The sequence below is a fragment of the Aricia agestis genome, chromosome 7, assembly GCF_905147365.1.
Source record: "Aricia agestis chromosome 7, ilAriAges1.1, whole genome shotgun sequence".
Classification (NCBI taxonomy): domain Eukaryota; kingdom Metazoa; phylum Arthropoda; class Insecta; order Lepidoptera; family Lycaenidae; genus Aricia; species Aricia agestis.
Window position 1 is genome coordinate 6,283,462 of NC_056412.1, and position 22,797 is coordinate 6,306,258.

At 37.2% G+C, this 22,797-nt stretch overlaps 1 protein-coding gene across 1 annotated transcript; it reads right to left on the bottom strand.

Annotated features, from left to right (window-relative positions):
• Positions 1-786: 786 nt before the first annotated feature.
• On the bottom strand, positions 787-18,668 carry LOC121728887 (tumor necrosis factor receptor superfamily member wengen). The gene is made up of 4 exons (XM_042117208.1): positions 18,258-18,668; positions 15,780-16,227; positions 13,315-13,434; positions 787-937 (listed from the first exon to the last, which is right to left on the bottom strand). The coding sequence occupies exons 1-4, from the start codon at positions 18,273-18,275 to the stop codon at positions 876-878; spliced, it is 648 nt and encodes a 215-aa protein (XP_041973142.1). The 5' UTR covers positions 18,276-18,668; the 3' UTR covers positions 787-875.
• Between the last annotated feature and the right edge of the window lie 4,129 nt (positions 18,669-22,797).

The following is a 22,797-nucleotide window of genomic DNA, read 5'->3' on the forward strand; positions in this document are numbered from 1 at the left end:
GATTCTGGGAATGTACTATCGAAGAATGTTCCTAGGCAGTTGACGGACCTACGTCATTTCGTAGAGTTATGTCATTAGTCGTGATCTACCGGCTAGGTTTGACGTAACGCGACCAAACTACGTAGGTCCCCCATCTGTCAAGGAATCAACTGCTCTACCTACTATCACATAAATTTAAAGGCACACGGCGGAAAATGAAATTTTGAAAATTTGTACTTTTTGGCTGGGCTTAACATAATCCGACCAAATTACGATTTACCTACCCATGAATAAATTTCTCTAACACATAGTAATTTTTTGTCTGAAATACAAGAAGAGTTTTAAATATAGGGGTGGGTTGAACCAACTTACTTTAACTATAACTGTAACTTTATGCAGGTGGCGAAAAAAGGAACTAACACTTTAAGCTGTCATTATACAAAAACGCCGTTTTTGACAGTTCTTTACCAGCAGCGACCCCGCCCACGTTCATTTAAAGCCTTGTCGGACCAGCAACGTCTTCTGTCAAATTCTGTGGTCAAAGTTATGGTTAAAGTTAAATTAGCCTTAACTTTAACCATAACTTTAACCACGCCTCTGGTGCAAGTTGCAACCCACCCTAAGATTTATAGTGCACCATGCTCCATCTGTTGGTAGTATTTAGAATGCTTTTGCTGTTTTACAAAGCTTCCAAGTTTCGCATTTCAAGGATCCTGCAACTGCTACGTGATTTTAAATTATAATAATATTATATATATTTGTTTGTACTTATCTTAAAATATGTAGGTTCGATTATTAAAATACGAATAAATTTTAGAGTTTTATTTTACAAAAATATTTTTATACATTGCGTGTCGGTGCGAGGTTGTTTAATTTGTACTATTATTCGGTGGTGGTTACGGCGTACCGTGCTTCTCTTGAGTGTACACATTGCCTAAACCTTTTTTAGCGTTACTACCTGCAACAAAGAAAAAATAGATAAGTACAAAATACTTACAAATAAATAGATTGTGTCAATGGCGTAAGTTTGGAGTTTGGACGGTACTAACTTACTAAGTAGTAGGGGTGTCATACAAATAATATTATGTAGTAATTTAATCTAACTCGTAAGCTGAGGATACACCAGGGGCTAGAGAAATGAAAAAAAAGTACGTGTAATATCTATAGCCCTTACCTCAAGCCTATACCGCAGAAAACGATAGAGACAACTGCAGAAAATCAACGATTCGTTGTCTGATTCCTGATTCCTTCTCCAAAACTTAACCGATTTAAGTACTTTTTTTACTAAAGATTAAAATATAAAGGCTTGAGCTGTGTTCCTATGTTTTGCTTTTTTTTAATCTAGCCAAATCTGTTTTCTGGACGTTTGAACACAGCGGAAAATTTGGCCATTTTTTTGGGGTTTTTGAACGTTCATATCATATTTAATAATTTAATTATGAAAAAAAAAGAAAACACAGGGACATTATATTAGTGGCCGTAGATATTCAGGAAAAAAATTATAACTTTACTAGCATTATCCAGGGAGGAAACAGGGACAACGTTTGTATGGAAAAAAGGGCGGTGTGGACTCCTCTTAAGCGCAAAGTCTCACTGCTCTATTGCTTTCTTCACTTTTGTATGCCACGTCTGCGCCCGCGATTCCCTTTTTATTTATCCATCGTTTTTAGGGTTCCGTACCCAAAGGGTAAAAACGGGACCCTATTACTGAGACTTCGATGTCTGTCCGTCTGTCTGTCCGTCTGTCTGTCCGTCTGTCTGTCTGTCTATCTCAATGTCATTCTTGATCATTATTTCAAAACGGTAGTCCAACGACGAAACACCAATTTGACATAATATGAGAATTGAGAGTATCTAATGTGGCTCTCCTTCAGATATTTTTCTTGTCATCATCTGAAGAAATAATAATTTTAAACAGTCTTGATCACTTTAGGCCCTAAAGTGTCACAAGTCTTGTTAAACTTCATAATGTTTCTTATTCAACCAGAATGTATTAAGTATCTAATTAAATTACTTTTCGCTATCGCACATAATATCATAATAATTAATATACCAAGGCAGATGAATTATACTGGACATAATACATATTGTGAGGCCTTTGCTGAATGTCTAGTCTCTTTAGACTAGTCATTTAGCAATGGCTCAACAAATTTCTATGTGCATTGTAATAATTTAGTACCTAATGGTACCTATTATACATGTTACGGGTATTGCTAGAAGGTGGAGTAAACCTAGGTTTACCCGGGTTGACTTAGTATTACCCAAGTCTTTTGGGTAAAGTCCGAATATTAAAAAAAAAAAAATTAATTCGGGGTTTACCCATAATCGTACGTAATGTTAGGTGTTGCGTAATTTTCGAGCCTAAAAGGTGTAATTGCAAAACAAAATGTGCTACAAAGAAGTGTTCATGCAGAGCTGCAGGAAAGTTGTGCAATTCAAAATATCACAGCAGTTTATCTTGCTCAAATAAATAATTTCAATTTTAAATTTACAACAACCGCTTATTAGTATTTGCCATTGAAGCTATTAAGTTTATGTTCTTCGAGAAATTACGTTTGCCTTTGTATGTTATTAAAATAATAAATGTTTAAAATACTTGGATATTTTAGTAATTAATTGGACAAATTTTTAACATTACCCAGCCAGAGTTGGGTAGACCTAGGGGAGTATGGGTAAACCCAGAGTTAAAATTTATTTTTATTATTCGGACTTTACCCAAAAGTCTTGGGTAATACTAAGTCAACCCGGGTAAACCTAGTTTACTCCACCTTCTAGCCTTACCCGTAACATACATATTATGTAATTAAAATGCAGGTCTACAATCTTGTCCCATCTGCCTTTAATGCAAATGCGGAATATCTTGCAGAACAGGTAACTGGTTATGTATGTAGAATTCGAACTGCTTAATATTAATTATTATGAATGCCAAAGTTTGTCTCGGCAATATTGCTATAATATTATGCTCATTGCTCGGTTAATAAACCGCCTTACCCGGGGCACCCATACCTAAAGGGTCCCTTGCGCATTAAAATAAAACCGCCTCGCGGTATGGATTAAAATGTGTGGTATAAAGATTTTTTGATTTTCGGGAGAAGACGTACCGTATAATAAATTCCCATTTCTCGGAAAATAACGGTCCCGCGCTTCGGCGAACGAAGTAGCGGTCTAGTCTAGTATAATTTAAACTTGCAAATGTTAATTGCGGTTTTGTAACGCATTACGCAGCTGCATTTGAATTAACGATCATATGCGATGTTGATTGTTGTGTTTGCTGAATATAAATTAACTTCAATCGCCAATCCTACGGCGGAATTCAAAACAGATTCTGTTCAAAGTTACGAGAACTTAAACGACTGATTTCGTTAACGTATATTAATAGGGATTAGGGAATAATACCACAGAATATATTATAATATTAGTACAAGTAGTGAAAGATCGGAGCAAAGGGCTAGCCCATATTATTATAGTCTGTCAAAAAAGTGAAGAAATTAAAAAGTGGCAACATCGTCGTTGTGTCATCCCTTTCAAATCAATCTAAGAAAAAAGGGATAACACTACGATGTTGCCACTTTTTTATTTCTTCACTTTCTTGACGGACTATCTGTATAGTCCGTCAAGAAAGTAAAGAATTTCTCTCCAAAAAACTCCGCTGCGTTGCGTATGTCTGCGCTGACCCTTACTGTTAAGGGTCAGCGCAGACATACGCAACGCAGCGGAGTGGTTTTTTTTAACGCACTTGAAATTAAATATTAAAATTATTACATTCAAGTGTCCGTTCTGTCTGCGCAGAACCTAAAACAATCGCGAATAAACTAGTAATTAATATCAAAGCAATATGAATATTGTGTTATGTACATACTATAAGTACGGTACAATGTATAGGTAATACCGGCCGACGTTTACAAACATTGGCAAGCTAACGGGATAGTGCGCGGGCGTCTTTATTTTTATCTCATTTCCCAGGAAGTTTCCCATTAGCGGTCGAAGTGTACTACGAACAATACATAATATTGTTACGTGCTAGGGTTCGAAGGATTTGGAGAGAAAGACCTGGTGACTCTCTTGAAGACTTTATTAACACTGCACTAAACACTAGGTCACAACACTTAGCACTAAGTCCAAACACAAATCACTAGGTCCAATCACTAAGCACTATCACTGTCCTAGGTCGTAGCCAAGTCGCAGGTTTCACTGGTTCACTCACTATTGATCACTCCGAAATCGCCTTGATGAAAACTCGAAACGAACTGACTTGCCGTGCCTGCCTGCGGCTCTTTTTATATGGCGAGACGAATTCCAGAAATTTCCCGATTCACGTAAACAAGTAAACAACCGTGGGAAATTTCTAGGCGGCTCGGGCATGTACCACAATAAAACTGCCGTCCTTGCGATAAGTGCAGTAAGTTGAATTTAATTTAGACCTTATGGACTCAGTGATAAGGTCTAAATTCAAACACGCTAACAAATAAAGGGTAAACACGTAAACAAACATTGGACCTTTTTAGAAGGTTCGAGTATGTACTTGCGCACCACGTGTCCGTATACCATGTACCGTGACAATATTTTAACCTTCAAAACAATAGAGACCATACTGGTTCACAAAGATGGTGTGCTTCTTAGTTATTTTAAAAATAAAAATTGATACGAAATTAAACTTTTATATACTTGTTCTACTACAAAAAGAGTGATTTCGAGCTGCAGTTCTTAACAAAATAATATTATGCTGTGGACTGCAGTGGCGCGTCGCGTTGCGTTTTCCGTATTCGATTTTCTGATGTGGAATTTCTAGCGCAAGCGTTCGTTTTTATTACATAATAAACGTACGGAATTCGTTTTGTTCGGAAAAAAGCGAACATGTGCGTCAGTTAATGTATTTTCTACTGATTCTATGCATTCGGATGTTCAAATACGGAAAACGAATACCTGCGGTCCCTTCGGAAAACGTTTATGTGTGGCCAGCCTAGAAGTGAATGATTGTTGTATGCATCTTTTACGAGTTTCCGTGCCGTCTAGCTAACGAGACGGTCGCGAATGTCTCGGCTTTGAAAACGAGACGCAAATAAATCTTGCGTCGTTTAGCCAGATGATAAATTGATGGTTTTGATATTTATAAACTTTTACTGCGACAGTAGTGGGATTGTATATCTATATTTTAATACGTGAGAGAAAAACTTTGGAACCCTTTTTACGAAAAATGGGGAAACGTAGGTGCATGAAATTTCGCACAGTTATAGTTTATATGGTAAAGGGGGGCATCGAGCTAATATTATTTTAAAATTATGCTTTTATCATATATATTTTTAACAAATAAAACGTTACACACACTACGACACTACTACTAAGAAAGTGACAGATTTTTGAGTGACAAGCCTATACATACGAATTATACTCTTTTATTTATGGTTGAAGTCTGTTGACAACAAGTTGACAAATTGAAAATGGATTATTGTTTTTTAAATTTAATTTTAGATACTATTAGACAATGTTTAAACGGCCAGTCTGAGATAAGCTGCGTCCCAGAGACAAGAATTGAAAAAAACTATGATGAAGTCAATATTTTTTACAAAGTAGTAGTAGTCCTAATGTCGTTGTATAAAAATAAAAAATAAATTCAACCTTAATTCCAAAGCGTTAACGCCTTAGAGTATACATTAGCAAGCTATAGAGCGCGCGCATCGCTTGTTCCCCGTTGTGCCGATCGTAAGCAGAAGTTCTATAGATACTTGCCAAACGTATAACGCAAGTCTAGTGATGTTCCATGCGCCATCGTTTGACGCTTATAGGAAAATATGTTCACACTCGTGCTTACAGTTCATACCTTGTTAGAAGCACTCTATAGCTTGCTATAATGTATACTCTATGGTTAACGCAGTTATTACTTCTGAGAATTTAGAAAAGCGCGCGCATCCGCGCGAATTCGCGTGGATGCGCGCGATTAACGCTGATTGGCCTCTCAGAAGTAATGTATGCGTTATGCTCTCGAGTTAAGGTTGATTTTTATGTGTTCAGTTTTTGGAAATTCGCTTCGCTTCGACTCTGCGCTATTATATTATTTATTTTTATTTTATTTATTTTATTATAAATTGACCCTAATCGCCTCGCCTCGGAAGGGGACAGCGGTCGGCGAGCCGTAAGCGAGGCGTCGCCTAGCCGTAGCCGAGTTGACGTACACGTACACGTACGCTACCGATACGCTTTGGTTAAAACGCGAACGTGCATACGTTACGTTAACGCCTGGTTGACGGCGAGGCGAAAGGCGGTACAGTGACGATCCCTTTCCGAGTTGATGTGTGTGTCGGCCTGTGGGCTGTGAGTTATGACCCTTAAGATCATTAAGATACACGTGCTGTCCATCAATCCAAATGGCGTCTTGGCAGTCCAAAATCTAATAAAATTGTAATACATTATTAAGGGTGGCTCTATTACAAAAAAAATATGCCTATTTTTGCCCTGCAATGTCACGGAACCCTTCGTGCACGAGTCCAACTTGCACATGTGACATGACCGATTTTTTCACTAGTGCTTTTGATTGGCTAAAGTCAAATAAAGGATAGATAAATAAACTCCTCTGTTAGAAAATTGTTTTAATAATGGAAACTTTTTAATTTGAAGTACCTCCATGCCTCCATCCTCCATTCCAAACAGCTCGTGTAATCTAAAAGCCAAAAGGCCACCAAGGACGCGTTTTGCTTGCAAGTTGCAAACTTGCAACATAATAATATGTTTACGACAACTTCAACGCCCTTTGTTTGTGTTTGTGAAAACAATGGAAATCAGATATGGTCGTGATGTTATTGAGGGATCGTCCTCTAACGAGTCGTGCTTCGACGCATCTCGCCCATAGAAACGTCCGTGGGCCGTGGCCTGCAAGTTAATCAGCTAGTTTATGCAATGGTTGCACTGCGACTTAGGACGTCTCGTAAATCAAAGTGATATTATAAAGAGCAAAGCTTACTTTAAGTATACTTTATAGTACCTATATCACAACACAATTTTAACACATTCGTATTGTTTGTAACTTGCACGCAAAAACTATTAGACGTGTTTTAATCTTATGAGTTACCTGACTATTCTCGTATTGCCGAATCCTGTCCGTAGCGGCCATTGAACCCCGGTCAAAAATCTTTTATATTAAGCATCGTTTTCTATCAATCATTTTGCACACTCGAAGAGAACTGAGTATGAAGTACAATATCACTTTGAACTCAAAAAAAGTTGAGATTGCATAATACCAGCTACCAAAAGGTATTCCGAATTCCGATGAATCCTTTAGTCTGTGTTTTTATGAGTTCGATTTTTTTCTTGGGTTAACTGAATACAGTGCGGGCATTTTCCATACAGCTTCTAGATTAAAAGGGCTGACTAAAAGACATCGTGCTGTGCATTGGTAAAAACTATTTAGTATTTACCAATGGACAGCACGATGTACAAACATTTTGTTGTTTGTGTTATTTAGTTTAAGGTAAGTATAAGTAATTAGTGACTACTCGCAGCGAATGCCGTGCATGTTAACGAATGCTCGTATCGTCCATCGATACTTCCGCTCCCCAAAAGGAAAGGAAATTCACAGGTTGTCATGCAGCACACGACTCCAGACTTCAGGAGGCCGATTCTCGTATCTCGAATCCGGCGATCTAGTCGAGAAAGAAGGTACAAGAATTGAGTTATTAGTAAGTGCTGTGCAATTTGCCAATAACTCAATTATTTATTGCTATATTTCTGTAAAACTAGAAGAGATACGGCTTAAAGACTTCCGTTTTGTTGGCAGCAGGAGGTAATTCAGTCTTAGGCTGCGTTTCCACAAGAGATGAGAGGAATGTGTTTTAAGTGTCTAAACACACTAGGCCGAAGTTACGCGGCGTAAATTCCGCATGATTACGTCCGCAATGTCAAACGCATACAAAATACGGACGGAACGTGACGGAATAGTGTGTCATCGGTAATTTAAAATACATTGCTGGCGGAATCATACGGAATTTACGCCGCGTAACTTCGGCCTAGTGTGTTTAGACACTAAGATCCAATAGCATCGCCGCGTTGAGCGATGTCATGGCAAGCTCACGTTAATGAAGAGATTCTATATGATTGGTTCTCAAAAAGACATTCCTCGAGTCGCAACACATCTCTGGTGGACACGCAGCCTTATCGTCTGTAAGTCGTCAAACTGAAATTACTTTAAATTATTATGCGTTTGTATAATTACGTATTTATGTCCATTCTGCAATCCGCATACCCTGAGTCCTGACTCCTGACGTCACAGTATTTGGCGGTTATGATGTGCGATTGTAAACAGTTTGATTGGGAGTCTATTATCGACCGCGCAAACATTTTGAAGGGAAGCTTTCGTTCCATTTCCTGTTGGGATGAAATCGGGCCGCGTGACGCACGTTTTTACCTTACTCTACATCCGTTCGTTAAATAGATCGATTTCGGATGATCTACAGACGGCTCCGAAATATTTTGAGATTGAGATATTTACCCCTCATAGCACTCTATTGTAAACGTTATGGATCACCTTCACAGAAACTCCAAGTAACTGAACTCTCCGTTACACTTGTAGATATCACTCAGTAGTCAGTACGCTGCATTGCAAAACCAATGTAAAACCTATTAACGGCGATTATAAAGTAGCTAAATACAAAAGCTCTAATCAAAGATTTACTTGTACAGCGTGCTCAAATGAAACAGTACAACAGAATTGTTCGATTATTAGAATAATTTACCTACCAAATTACAGACATAATATACGTACTACGAGTACAACGCTTAGGTTAGTTTGACGTGGTGTATGTATAAGCTTGCTGCTTCAAGTGTGTAATCAGTAATCACTAATCAGTAATGGCTACTCTCTACATTGGCAACTCACTGAGGCCGCCATAATAAATAAGAGAAAAAGGGTGGCCAGTGTCAGAGTCTAGACCAGACGGTCACGTATTACGCCAATGACCTCAGCTAAGGTCGCCTTGGGATATTTCGGTCGCTCACTGAACCGCAATGCGCGAGAAATGTGAAAACAATTCTTGGAATTGGTGTATTCCGATGGCAAAACATGGCTTCCAGATTTATCTACGAACGCAAATAGCTTACATCATTCATAATTTCATACTCTCTTTCTAATATTCCATAATATAAAATTGAAAGGAGAAAAAGAAGTTGCAACGATATTTTATTTAAAGGCCACTTTTAAGGTGGCTTGCACCAACTTACTTTAGGTAACTATAACTTTAACCATAACAAAATGTCAAATGAACTGTGAAATCCTTAATGGACGCCATATTTGACGATAACCTTAACTATAACTACGCCTCTGGTGCAATATAGGAAATAGGAATGCGGCGGTAAACAAGGAACGATCAACGAAGACACCAGTGGAGTCACAAGTGCTTCAAACTACAGAATGTTATGAGATCGGGTTAACTATCTGCCAAATGCCAGTTTAAAATAATCCCGTGTGAAAATAGAAATGCACGGCATTCCACAGTAAAGCAGCATTTCGCTATACTTACTAAATTGAGATCTCAAGCTGGAACATGTAACTTTGTCTTTACAGAATACTAATGAAGTTGCTACTGTGGTTACTACGAAATGCATAGTTTGTTTACGAAAGAAATAAAAAGTAATGGCCGCATACGGAGACTTAATATATACTTATTATAAAAAGTAGAGAATAGAGACAAGGCAAATTTAAAGTTATAATAATCAATCAAAATTTTCAAGATCTAGACTCATGAATTTTATTACACCTAAAACATAATAAATGATATTGTATTTAGTGTGTAGCTAGGACTTAGTAGTTAACTTCACAATTCTAAAATTAAAAACGTTTAGCGTATTTTTAGTTACATTTTAAGACAAAAATATAAGCTCATCATAGAACCTCCTCGTTTGTTGAAACTTGAAAGACGTTTAAAAACTATGCAAAACTGAGTAAACAAAAAGCTACTCCATGGGTCCCAGAGCATGATTATTACCTATTGATCATTGATCACGAATCACGATACAACGTGACAGGACTGTGTTCCCGCAAACATGTGAACAACACGACTCTATTGTAATATGTATTTACAAAGAACACCGATCCAATTTTTCATAAGGGACGTCCGTAAATTACGTGAGAAAAGGAGTGGCTCTACGGTCCTCTCTTAACAATATTCCGCCGCACCGCGCCGGATCCAGCAAAATTTTACAAGTGGTCTATAAAAAAGAAAAGAGTTTGGGAACCCCCGCCCTAAATACACGACGTGTCACGTTGTTTTGTTAAGCCCTGTATACAGTATAATACAGTTTACGTCTAGACTGTACAGTGTACGTACTCTGCAGCTATAAAGTATGAATAAGTATGTGAGAGTTCCGCAAAATGTTTACGCAAAGTTTTCATCGCCACACCTGCCTAGCACCTGGCTAGTGTTCAACCGTTTCTTGTACTGAAGCATTATTCGCCTTAAAACTTTAATAACACATGAATTAGTAGAAGTTAGAACTCACCTCAGTGTTTAGATGAGTTTCAAGAATATTCGTAACAACTATTTTATGTTGTATGCTGGATTACCGGTAAAAACAAACAATAAATAAATAAAATTGCCGTGGGGTCCATCCACAAATTACGCAAGGGTGGGAAAAAAAAATAATAGAGAAGAAGGGGTTCAAAAGGGCCAAATGTTTTTATATCACATATTATCGACTTTACAGGTACTGCATAAACTGGAAAAGAGTCGGTAAAGAAAGAATAAATAAATAAAATATATTTTTATTCAAAATGGGTACCTATTATGATACACTTTTTGAAAGTCGAACGAAGAAACTACGTTGCCTACCACCGGTTCGGGAACTTTAATCATCAATACATAGGGTCTCAGCACTCTCAGCGTCTTTGAACTTACAAGTGTGTGGACGGCCTATTGATTAATTACTACTTATCCATTCGTCCTCCCCCCTATTAATTTAGCTGAGCTATTGAGACATGAGAGCGATATTACATTGGACATACAGGCAATAGTAATAACATCTTATGACACTGCTTGTAAGTTGTAAGTTTAGTTCACGCAGCAGTGTAAAATATTAGTTTTCAAAAAGATCTACAGATAATCTAAAAATAGTCCTAGGAGTTATTTCATCACCGAATTTCTCAGATCTCTATATTGTTCATAAATTGTAATTTTGATCACACGACAGTTTTTATACAGTACGTACTAGTCCACGTAGTGAAAGTAGGTACTTAAATGATATTGTTCGAGCCTTCGACCAATTTTAGAAAAGAAAAAGCGGCCTGGTAAAAGTATCAATAAATAATTAATTATTGTCAAATATCAGTTCGAGCAGGAAGTAGGATGCTTCCCGGCGGTGTCCCACAGGGGCGGAAGTGGAGTACGGGCCTGCATTACAAATCACCGCTAACGAACACACGTGTGAACGGTAAGGGCCCGTCCTATCAGGTACGCCACTGCACCAATACGAATTCATAACTTTCTTGATAATCGATAGTAATTTGTAAAGAGAAAATGTGATGGCGAATATTTCGAATGATGCAATAATAGTTATTGTATGCAAATAGCCGAATGGAATACACAAAAGTTCTATCATCAATCATCATAATCCAATGTAATATACCTATCACGTTTCATTGGAATATCCACCAACACTAAACATTAAAAGGTTTTAAAAAGAAGCACTAAGCGAGTATATTAATTATATTTTCTCTATGATTGATGTAACATTTTAGGCCTCAGACCTGCTCAGTCCTACGAATAATAAAAACTACCTCAGACCGAAAAAAAATTGTAATTAAGTAATTGATTGTTCATCAGAAAAATATTTCACTTAGTTAAATACTGAAATGGGAATCAATTATTAATGAATTGATTATTGACAATAATAATATTATGTAGTTGTAATTAATAATATTATGTATTATGTAATTAACTTAACACGCGTCCTTTAGATCTAAGTATGATGATATTTTATATTATTATCTAGCTTCATTCCACACCCCCCTCCCACCATCACGTAAGTTTAACTTCTGTGTCCTTCACGTGAACGTGATGGGAATTTTTGTTTTTGTATCTTACAAGTTCCAATAATATTTTATTCTGTCTTAATTTCTATACTGAGCCATAAAATAAAACAATATGCTTGAATTTTTTTTAACTTTTTACGACTAACGTCGTTTCGTCGGGTGAATAAAGGGTCATCCATATGTTACGTCACAGCACAGGGAGAAGGGCTTATAATAATTCAAAACGTTCAATGCTTTCCTAGGCGCGCGTGCGTTCTAAATAATATTATTACTTATGTTTTAATAGAATTTAATGTTTACAAATTATAAGATTACTGTGGTCCACATCGGAGAACTCAACGAATTACGTCATGATTTTGGCAATCTCACTGCGTATGAGTACACTTGAATTAAATAAACGCAGGCGGAGTACGGACTACGGAGTACTTTAATGTCACCCACGCAACGCAATGTCTAGCGGTATGCGCGGTCCCAGGCTGGGATCATAATTTACCCACATTTTTGGGGGATCGCATGACCCCCCTAAAATGTTGGTATTTAAGTACTCTTTGTATTGTGCTTAATACTATTCGTACGCCCCTTAAAAATCCTGTGCCCAAAATACATTCAAATAATATATAACTATCCCTTTCCGCAATTTCAGACTGGGGCCACGCGTTTTGTGACTACATTTCAAGTTACAAGGTACTCATTATGTGAACCTTCTAGTGTACAACGGCTCACTCAAAAACTCCCTAGTCCCTGGTAAAGTAATTGTTGGACTGTACGATATGCTGGCACGCTGCTGGCATTCAGCCAGAGATTAGAGTTTAGACTTTAGACGATTGACAATAGTGACAAAGCAAGATCAGTAATTTTCTTTGGCAAGTTCCTACGCTAGCTGTTTTCTTTCTTGGTGGACATACCGTAAAATGTCTGTGTTTTCCCCGTGCAGTGGTGTCCAAAGCCAATATGTGTCTGGCAAGATTATATACATTCGATGCCAATTATATTAATAGAATAGTTTAAAAGCCAGACGATAGACCATAGATTTTTTTTAAGTAAGTATATTAAGAAATTCTCTGGTTTTATCTACGGCTCTACATCACGTAGGTACGTCTAGATAAAACTAGAGATTTTTTAGAGGGGTAACATTTTCAAGTTTTCAAAACCATTTTTTTTTATTATTTTGGTGCAATTTAACGTACCTACTAAATAATTTCAGGGATTTTTTACGAAATTCCCTTGTATTCTACAAGGAATCATCAACCGAATTCAAATGCTAAATTGCTGAAAAAAATGCCGTAAATACAGAAAACCAGTGGGGTAAAAGGCTTACATACCAAGTAAAGCGTCCTTTGCGATGTGTATGTTGCAGTAGATGTGGTCGGCGGGGGGAGGGGCGGAGGGCGCCGGCACTCCCGCCTCCATCAGCTTCAGCTTCGCCGACAAATCACGGACATCTGGAAAGATCCATTAAATTGAGTAAATTATTCATATATTTCTACTTTTAACTACTATTATTAACGGGGAGACACAAAATTTTATTGATAAGTATTGTACAGATTTATAATATGATGTACTTATATTCAACAAATTGTACATAATACATATACATAGTTTGACTCTATACTCTACAAATACGTATGTATTCAGCATTAAGAGGAGTCCACACCGCTGTTTTTCCATACAAACGCTGTCCCCTGTTTCCTCCCTGGATAATGCCGGTAGAGTTATGATTTTTTCCTGAATATCTATGGCCACTATTAGCATGTTCCATGTTTTCTTTTTTTTCATAATTTTATTATTAAAAAAGATAAGAACGTCCAAAAACCCAAAAAAATGGCAAGATTTTCCTCTGTGTTCAAACACCCAGAAAACAAAACTGGCTAAAATATACAAAAAAAAAAAAAAAAATAGGAACACAGCTGAAGCCTTGCTTTAATTCTTAATGAAAAAAGTACTTAAATCGGTTAAGTTTTGGAGAAGGAATCAGCGGACAACGAATCGAAGATTTTCTGTTCCTTTATTAGAACTTTTGTCGTGTTGTCTCTATCGCGCTCTGCGGTGGGGGACTTGAGATTGGTGAGACAGCAATACATTTTCAAATACCTATTTTCAATTTCTCTCGCCCCTGGTGTATCCTCTTAAGGAAAAATCACACAACATCTAACTCAAAGGCTCCAAAAGGCTAAGGAGTCGCAGCAAGTAAACTATATTGTGCAATTAAAACACAACGTTGAGTCACTGCTTACAGTAATAATTGTGAGTGGCGTAAACTTATATAAAAACTAAATGCAGTCTTCTAGATTTCTATTACTCTTTCAATAAATCGCTGTAACGGAGAACCGCATAACGACATGTTTACTGGAGATTTCCGTTATAAACCTAAGAGTGGATATTTATGACGACCTATAAATACTTTCATGAATTAAGGTGCGAGGAGGTTTTGGTTAAGCAAATACGAAACAAAAAACACCGTTAGCTATTGTTACGATGGCGGTCGGCTGGTCAAAATTAGTAGCGCACATGTTCAAACAAACGCGCATTGTTTATGTTGGTAGCGCCTGCGCAGGCCGACTGAACCTGGATTGTTAGAGAGATAATAATTATAGTAAAACATAATTTAACTAGTTTTTTACTTTTCTTCCATGAACCAAGAACCAATGATTGATCCATTTTTACTGGAATAGTTTTCTCCACCTCTGTGTGGCGACCCCGCTACAAAAGCTTAGGTGTTTTTTGGGACCCCCTGGGAGCGCGAATAATAGAAACCTTATTTTGATTATAAAGGTATCAAAATAGGTACATGTAATTATTATAAAGATAACGTCAACATCTACAATATGTAACGTAAAACAATTGGTACAAATAATTTGAATGAAAGCTCGAATTAGATACAAACTGAAAGGGAACAAAAATGTAGAGCGCATGACGTGTTTTTGCGATCAATCACATTTATGAACGTTCCTTCGAACTTTTTAGGTACATACCACGTACATACCTGTAAAACCTTTCAGTTGCCGTAAAACTTTTAAATAGAAAATAGACTCTTGTAAACATCTAGAAGCAATTTAGTTTGAATCAGTATTGCTGTGAAGCTTACTTTCTCTTGAAAACGTTGAAATCGAAGCAATTTAGTTTAGGATTGCCATTATTTCGTAGAGACGCATGTTTTCGTATTCCGTCCAAGTCAAGGAGTTTTAGCTTGTAGTTTTAATGTTATTATTCAACAGACGTTAGTTTCGTAGAGCCTACATGCCCACTCGTAATGATACTTGGAGGTCATCTGTCCATCAGTGTTCTGAATAAGCGATCAGTTATACGCGATTTAAAATGAAATCCTGAAGTAGCCTGTCACTTGTGGTTTCTACTTACTAGTCAGTAAAAGATGAGGTGAGGGGTTTCGAATCTTCTAGGTGAAAATAAATTAATAATATTTGTTTACTTTCTCAGTTACGGTCCCGTTTAAATATATTTTATCATAGAGGCTAGAGCTGATGTTTATTCTCTCGTTTGTTTAAATTATGGCGCCAAGTTTTTTCGGACATAAACCAGAGAAACGCACGTTCATAAAGCTATTAAAGAGTTTAAAAGTACGATAACAATGTGTCTATTCTAGACTCTACTTGTAGATTCTAGAATGACTGGCACTAAGGTATTGATTATATTAAAAATTTATGTGCGAACTGTGGTGTGCCACACAAAGAAATCTGACATGCTATAATCTTGTAAAAGTCTAACCTAACCTAACCTAAGAAACATTCAAATTTTAAAATTCAGAACTCTTAAAATTCAAATTACCAACCTGATTTCAGCGCTTGCTTGAGCACTCGCCACTGCTTCGCGTGGTACAGCGACAACGTTAGCACCACCACAAAAAATACTATACAGCCACTCACGGCTACCGTCAACGTCGAAGTTTGCAAGTCCCACTCCACTTCTTTACTTTTAGCACTCACTTCACTGTAATCCGTGTACTCGTAGTACTCGTAATCACTGGACGAGTCGTTCGAGTCCTTTTGGGCGCTAAAGGGCCAGATGCGGACCTCGTAGAGCGGCTGGCAGATGGTGTCGCGGTGGACCTCGCAGGGGTACTTGACCGCGAGCCTCCGGGGGTCGCACTTGGTGCAGGGCAGACAGGCTCCCCGCTCGGGGTGCCACCAGCTCCGGCCGCGCTCGCACGCCTCCCCCACCGCCGACCCCACAGCGAGAGAGATCAGCAGACATAGCTTCGCCGTCTCTCCTACCATCACCTATAAAATATCACTTCCTGATTATTTTACAGCTAAATTTCTGCTTACAAAACTACCGTTTTATGTCCAAGGTTTTAAGGATTTTTTTTGTGACATTTGGTAGGATTTGTTTCAGCCCTTAAAATAACTTACGTAACGTATGGACGTATCAGGTAGTTATTACACTGCATCAACCTTCTAATAAATTATTGGGAAATTATTTCCCACTTCCTCCTAAGCTACAAAAAATATTTTTTATTTTTTTAATGGCTACACCCAGGAATGTCATATATGGAGATTTAAAATCTTAGTAACATTTTAAATTTGAATAATGGCAATATTTTTTTAACGGCCGCCATATGTCACCCCATTTTAAAGTCAAAGTCAGAGATCACAATTTTTTGTCAAAAAATCAGTTCTCGTTAGTTTTTTTCAGTTAAAGTAAAAAAAAACTGGTAAGTGGATATACTGAATACTACCATAAAGTAGACTTATTTCCTGTGTGTTTGGCTTGAAAAGAACCGTGGAAACATTTTTGAAACATAAGATTTACTAGAAATTTTAAGGTTTTAGTAAGTGGGTAATTATTTCCCATTGTTTGTTTCGACTTCGGTGTGTATTATGATTTATGATAGCTAGTTTGGAGACTGCGAGTCTGCGAGGGCATAATACGTATGAAATATGCACTATCAACGAAAAATTGCCTTAATATGCACTAACGCCTAAAAAGTGCCATTATTTCCCACTTCCACAAATTTTTTGCAAAATTGCCGTAACGAATAGTGGGAAATTATTTCCCACCGCAAGACACCCCTTCCCTATACAATTTTTATATATTTTTTTGTAATCTTCGCACCTAACTTATACCTAAAAACCAGTCTTAGATTTCATTTAAGTATCTCATAAAAAGTTGATCCGTTTGATTAAGGGTTAACTAGGGGTAACCCTCAAATGCTGATGTTATTACTTAAATAACGTACTTATGTTTTGTTTAACATCCTACTAATATTATAAAGGCGAAAGTTTGTTTGGATGTATGGATGTGTGGATGTATGGATGTTTGTTACTCTTTCACGCAAAAACTACTGAACGGATTTTAATGAAACTTTACAATAATATAGCTTATACATTAGAATAACACATAGGCTACAATTTTAACCGACTTTCAAAATGGGGGAGGTGTTATGTTCGTTTTCTTATATTCAACGATTACTCCGCCGTTTGTTAACCGATTTTTAAAATTTTTCTTTTGGTATATAGGGTATCATCCCAATTTGGTATTATATTCACAAAAGTGGTGATCTGATGAAGGATCCATAAGTAATCGAGGGAACTCCTCAAAACTTATAGGGAAACATGTGGTGACTTCGGTTTCGTGAGAAGTATTCTAAGCATATGCTACCAACAAGTAGGATTTTGCACCGAGATATACCTGGTATACTGTGGTTCGGAAGGTGCTGAGAGAACTCCTGATTTTTTATAGATACAAGTTTGGGAGTTTCGGCGTTGTTTTAAGAACAGAAAGCATATGCTACTATGCAAATTACATTCATCATCATCACTACCATATTATACCATTTCATAGTCTTTTAGATCAAGACTCGAGTTTGTCAAGCGATAATTAAAAAAATCTATACCTACCTAATATTATAAACCTGAAGAGTATGTTTGCTTGAACGCGTCAATCTCAGGAACTACAGGTCCGATTTAAAAACTTATCTCAGTGTTAGATAGATCATTTATCGAGTAAGACTATAGGCTATATTATATTATCACGCTAAGACTAATACGACCGAAGAAACTCAGGAAAATGTGGGAAAAACGGGGGAAATATTTTTTATGGTAAAATGTACGGTTTCTGTAAAATTCCTAATTTACGCGGGCGAAGCCGCGCGGGACATCTAGTGTTTTTATAAAATTCACTACCATGGTGTATTATATAATAGGTATATGGTTAACGTTTAATTAATAGAGTTATGACATAAAAAATGTATGCCTAGCTTGGGTAAGTGCTCGGTATGAACGTGAAACAAGAAATAAGGGACACGTACCTTATTACTTAGATTCATTAGACTTCCTGTATATCTTCACATAGGTCCACATTTCCAACAGTATAATAAATCACAAGCACTTTCACTTATTTCACTGGGCATCTTTTTATTTAAATAAGTATAAGTCTTAAGTTAACAGAAACACACAATTATAATTTATTGCCAAGAATTCTGCTGAATATGTGTAAACTTCGTCGTTGTATAGTATAGTAGAAATAGAGGATCTTATAAACAATAATTGAGAGCGTCTACGCGTATACGTCGGTTTGCCGACTCGTCTGGAGGCGACTGTTTGAAAATTGAATCTTCAGATTCGAACGCGGCACGGCACGGGACGCGAGACGCCGCATTCGTCCCTCTTTCAACTTCTACAGACCGGCGCGGCGCGGCGGCGATGGCCTCCTATCTAATATCCCTCCTACGTTCACGTCTAGCTAGTAGCTTCTTTACTGCCCTTGCCAGCATTCTAAAAATATCTAGCACTGATAAAATGGTGTTTATCGCATTTGTGTGAGGTGTTTAAGCGGGATAGGGGGTCGAGTAAAATCTCATCTAATCTTACGTTGGGGAGAGGGGGGGGGGTCTCGGCTAATCTCACGTATTTTTTTTTCTCATTGTTACAAAAAAAAAACTTACTTACCACAAAATGTTTAGGTTTTTGAATAAGTATACTATTTTGGCTGACTTTTTTATTTACGTTAGTTAAATACTGATTGTCAAACAATTTGCGTTTGCGTAAGAAACCCACATTTCGAAAAATGAGCGTGAATAACATCTTACGAAATCTCACCAGGGGGAATCTCACCATTCAGAAAATCTAAAAAACACCTTCACGTAATTTGTGGACGCCCCCTTACTGGTATAATAAGGCGCGCCGCGCGCACTGCTTTAAGGCGACGCCGACGCCTTGATAATTTGGCTGTAGCGATATCGATTTTTCTCAGCAATGACTAAAGCTAAGAAATTAAAGTTCATTGTCAGTATTCATCATGTCTTTGTCTTTGAATTACTCATAAGTCATAGCATAACACGATTGGTCAACTTTTATAACACAGAATAATCAATCAAAGGTTGGTTTCAGTGACGGTGGCCGGTTTCATTGAAACCAGGCCAGCTACACAGGAGTAATTTTATAGTGCCTAAGTGTGTGCGCAGCACACGCATAGCTTAGATGAAAAAAAAAATTGTTTCAGTTGTACCTATGGGGACCCCTAAAATTTTTAATAATTTTTCCATTTTTGTATCAAAATCTAAATCTACTACATCTACTTACCAAGTTACAATAGTATAGCTCTTATAGTTTCGGAGAAAAGTGGCTGTGACATACGGACGGACAGACATGACGAATCTATAAGGGTTCCGTTTTTTGCCATTTGGCTACGGTTCCCTAAAAAGGGATTCCTATTTTTCCAACAGAGGAGAGTGATTTAAGCTTCCAAAATTTGTACATAGATTGGTTCAAGCATACACTTTAATTGCCCCATAGCTAATATGAAATGAATTTAGGGTTTTTTAGGGTTCCGTAGCCAAATGGCAAAAAACGGAACTCTTATAGATTCGTCATATCATTTTTTGTTTGTCTGTCTGTCTGTCTGTCTGTCTGTCTGTCCGTCTGTCCGTCTGTCCGTCTGTCCGTCTGTCCGTTTGTCCGTTTGTCCGTCTGTCCGTCTGTCCGTCTGTCCGTCTTTCCGTCTTTCCGTCTTTCCGTCTTTCCGTCTGTCCGTCTTTCCGTCTGTCCGTCTGTCCGTCTGTCCGTCTGCCCGTCTGTCGTCCGTCTGTCCATCTGTCCGTCTGTCCGTCTTTCCGTCTGTCCGTCTGTCCGTCTGTCCGTCTTTCCGTCTGTCCGTCTGTCGTCCGTCTGTCCGTCTTTCCGTCTGTCCGTCTTTCCGTCTTTCCGTCTTTCCGTCTGTCCGTCTGTCCGTCTGTCCGTCTGTCCGTCTGTCCGTCTGTCCGTCTGTCCGTCTGTCCGTCTGTCCGTCTGTCCGTCTGTCCGTCTGTCCGTCTGTCCGTCTGTCCGTCTGTCCGTCTGTCCGTCTGTCCGTCTGTCCGTCTGTCCGTCTGTCCGTCTGTCCGTCTGTCCGTCTGTCCGTCTGTCCGTCCATCCGTCCGTCCGTCTGTCTCCAGGCTGTATCTCAAGAACCGCAATAGCTAGACTTCTGAAATTTTCACAGATTGTGTATAATATGTGTTGCCGTTATAACAACAAATACTAAAAACAAAATAAAATTAATATTTAAGGGGGGCTCCCATACAACAAACGTGATTTTTTTGGCCTTTATTGCTCGATATCAATAATGGCAACAAGTAGGCACTAGATACTTTCACAAAAGCCCTAATTATATGTCTACTTCAATAATTTAATTAATAATATTATTAAAATAAAATAAAAATTTAAGGGGGGCTCCCATACAAAAGTTAGTCTATTTTTGCTCTGTAACGGTACGGAAACCTTCATGCGCGAGTCCGACTCGCACTTGGCTGATTTTTATTTACTTCAACGCGGCGTCACCTTAGCCCGGCCGCACATTGTCCGAATTCTGATCAGAAACAGTTGAATTTCGCCGGACCGCCCGCGCCACCCCGCACACTATCCGAAATATCCTTCCGGCGAGTTCGAGCTCACTCGGCTCAGTACAAAATGTAAGAGACAGCGCGGACGTTCAACTATTTCTGATCAGAAATTTCGGACAATGTGCGGCCGGGCTTAAGAGGCCGGGTGCCATCGAAATTCTCATACATACGTAATACCAAAATCATTCTCTTACGAAAATATTTAACATGTTTGAGTTATTTTTTTAGAATAGTAATTAAGTACTTACCTGATTATTTTTTAAGTGTTTAAATATTTTGTAGTAAAATATTTAAACACAAAAAAATATAGTAAAACACTAAAAAATATGTAAGTACCTAAATAAATAGTAAATTTATTACAAAATATTTAAATTCTAAAAAATATTTTTTAGTATATTTTAAACATTTTGTAGTAAATTTACTATTTAATATATTTATATATTATTTTTTAGTGTTTTACAACATTTTTAGTGTTTAAATATTTAGTAGTTAATGATGATGGGCAAAAATGTATGGGCTCTCTGGTATTGGACTCAACAGGAATGGATTGTATCTTTTTAGGAAGGTATACCCATGTACATTAATGACCAATAGGGCTTGTCAAGAAGAGACAGTGCAGAACAGAAAAAGAACAATAATAAACGTCATTATCAGTCGTTATCTGTGAGAAATAAAATTAAATAAGATCTTTGGATTACAATGATATCTTTCGATGCATGGTGAATGGTGATTAAAGATCATTGATCGTAGATACGTTTTCGCCAATGTTACGATTGAACTAAGCAAGAATGTACATGATTGCACTCGGGCAAGGGGCTCTCGCACGAGACTCTCGCCCGAGAGCTTTCGGCGAGAGTGTACAGCCGACATAAAGAAAAAAGGGATGACACTACAATGTTGCCACTTTTTAATTTCTTCACTTTTTGACCGACTATACAAAATATTTAAACACTAAAAAATATTTCTTTTGTGTTTATTTATTTTGTAGTAAAACTATTTATTTATATATTTTTAGTGTTAGTAAGGTATTACCTAAGGTCGCATAAAGTGTATTAAATTTTGGCTTTATAAACCCAAAATATTATCACACTTTATGCGTATAATGTGTGATAATATTAACATAAATAATGATAAATAAAGAAATCATATGAGTAATATGACGATTTTTTGTTTCCGATTGTTACATTGATGTATTTACTCGGAACAATACAATGTGTTGTACATTGTATTGTTCCGAGAAAAGAAAAAATTTGAAAATCGGTTCATAAACGGCGGAGTAATCGTTGAACATACATAAAAAGTATATCCACAGCCGAACGTCTAGACTCCTCCTGTTTGGAAGTTGGTTAAAAATAATTGTAATAAAAATAATATGATATTTTATGATATGTATTTAATTTAAGAATAAAATATAATATACTATGTGTGTTGTTTACTTTCAACGTTTACTTTCAATGTAAGGGCTGATTTACTAGATAGATTTTACCTGAGTAATAAATAAGTAACTTTATAATGTGTTATGTGTATATTATTTACCCCTATAAGAACCTCATGTCATAACATATCCGACGATTGAAAAATCATTCCAAAAGTAAATGTGTATTTACTTTTCAATCGTCACCTGTTTTTGCCAATTAAAATTTATGATACCTAATTTGAAATACAAATCTGTCAAAGTTGCATATTTATTTATTTATTTATTTCTTATAGAAACTCAGGTAAAATAACTCGAACGGTCTATACTGTCGATAGCAAAATACTATACTATCGATAGTAAAATATACATCACTAGCACACGCACACATTGACAGATCGAAAATGGTCACGCATTTTCGGGTTGTCAGGTGGTCTATACGACAGTATATATTAAGTCTATGCTTGTATATTATTATAAGTTTATGGATGTGGCGGTCGCTCTGACTTGACTATGGACTTGACAATATAGAAAAACGATGAAAAAAATTATTTT

Coding starts and splice junctions, on each gene's coding strand:
- LOC121728887 (XM_042117208.1), bottom strand. Junction 13,435..15,779: donor CAAGCAAGCGCTGAAATCAG/GTTGGTAATTTG, acceptor GGATCTTTCCAG/ATGTCCGTGATTTGTCGGCG. Junction 938..13,314: donor CGCAAAGGACGCTTTACTTG/GTATGTAAGCCT, acceptor TCTTTGTTGCAG/GTAGTAACGCTAAAAAAGGT.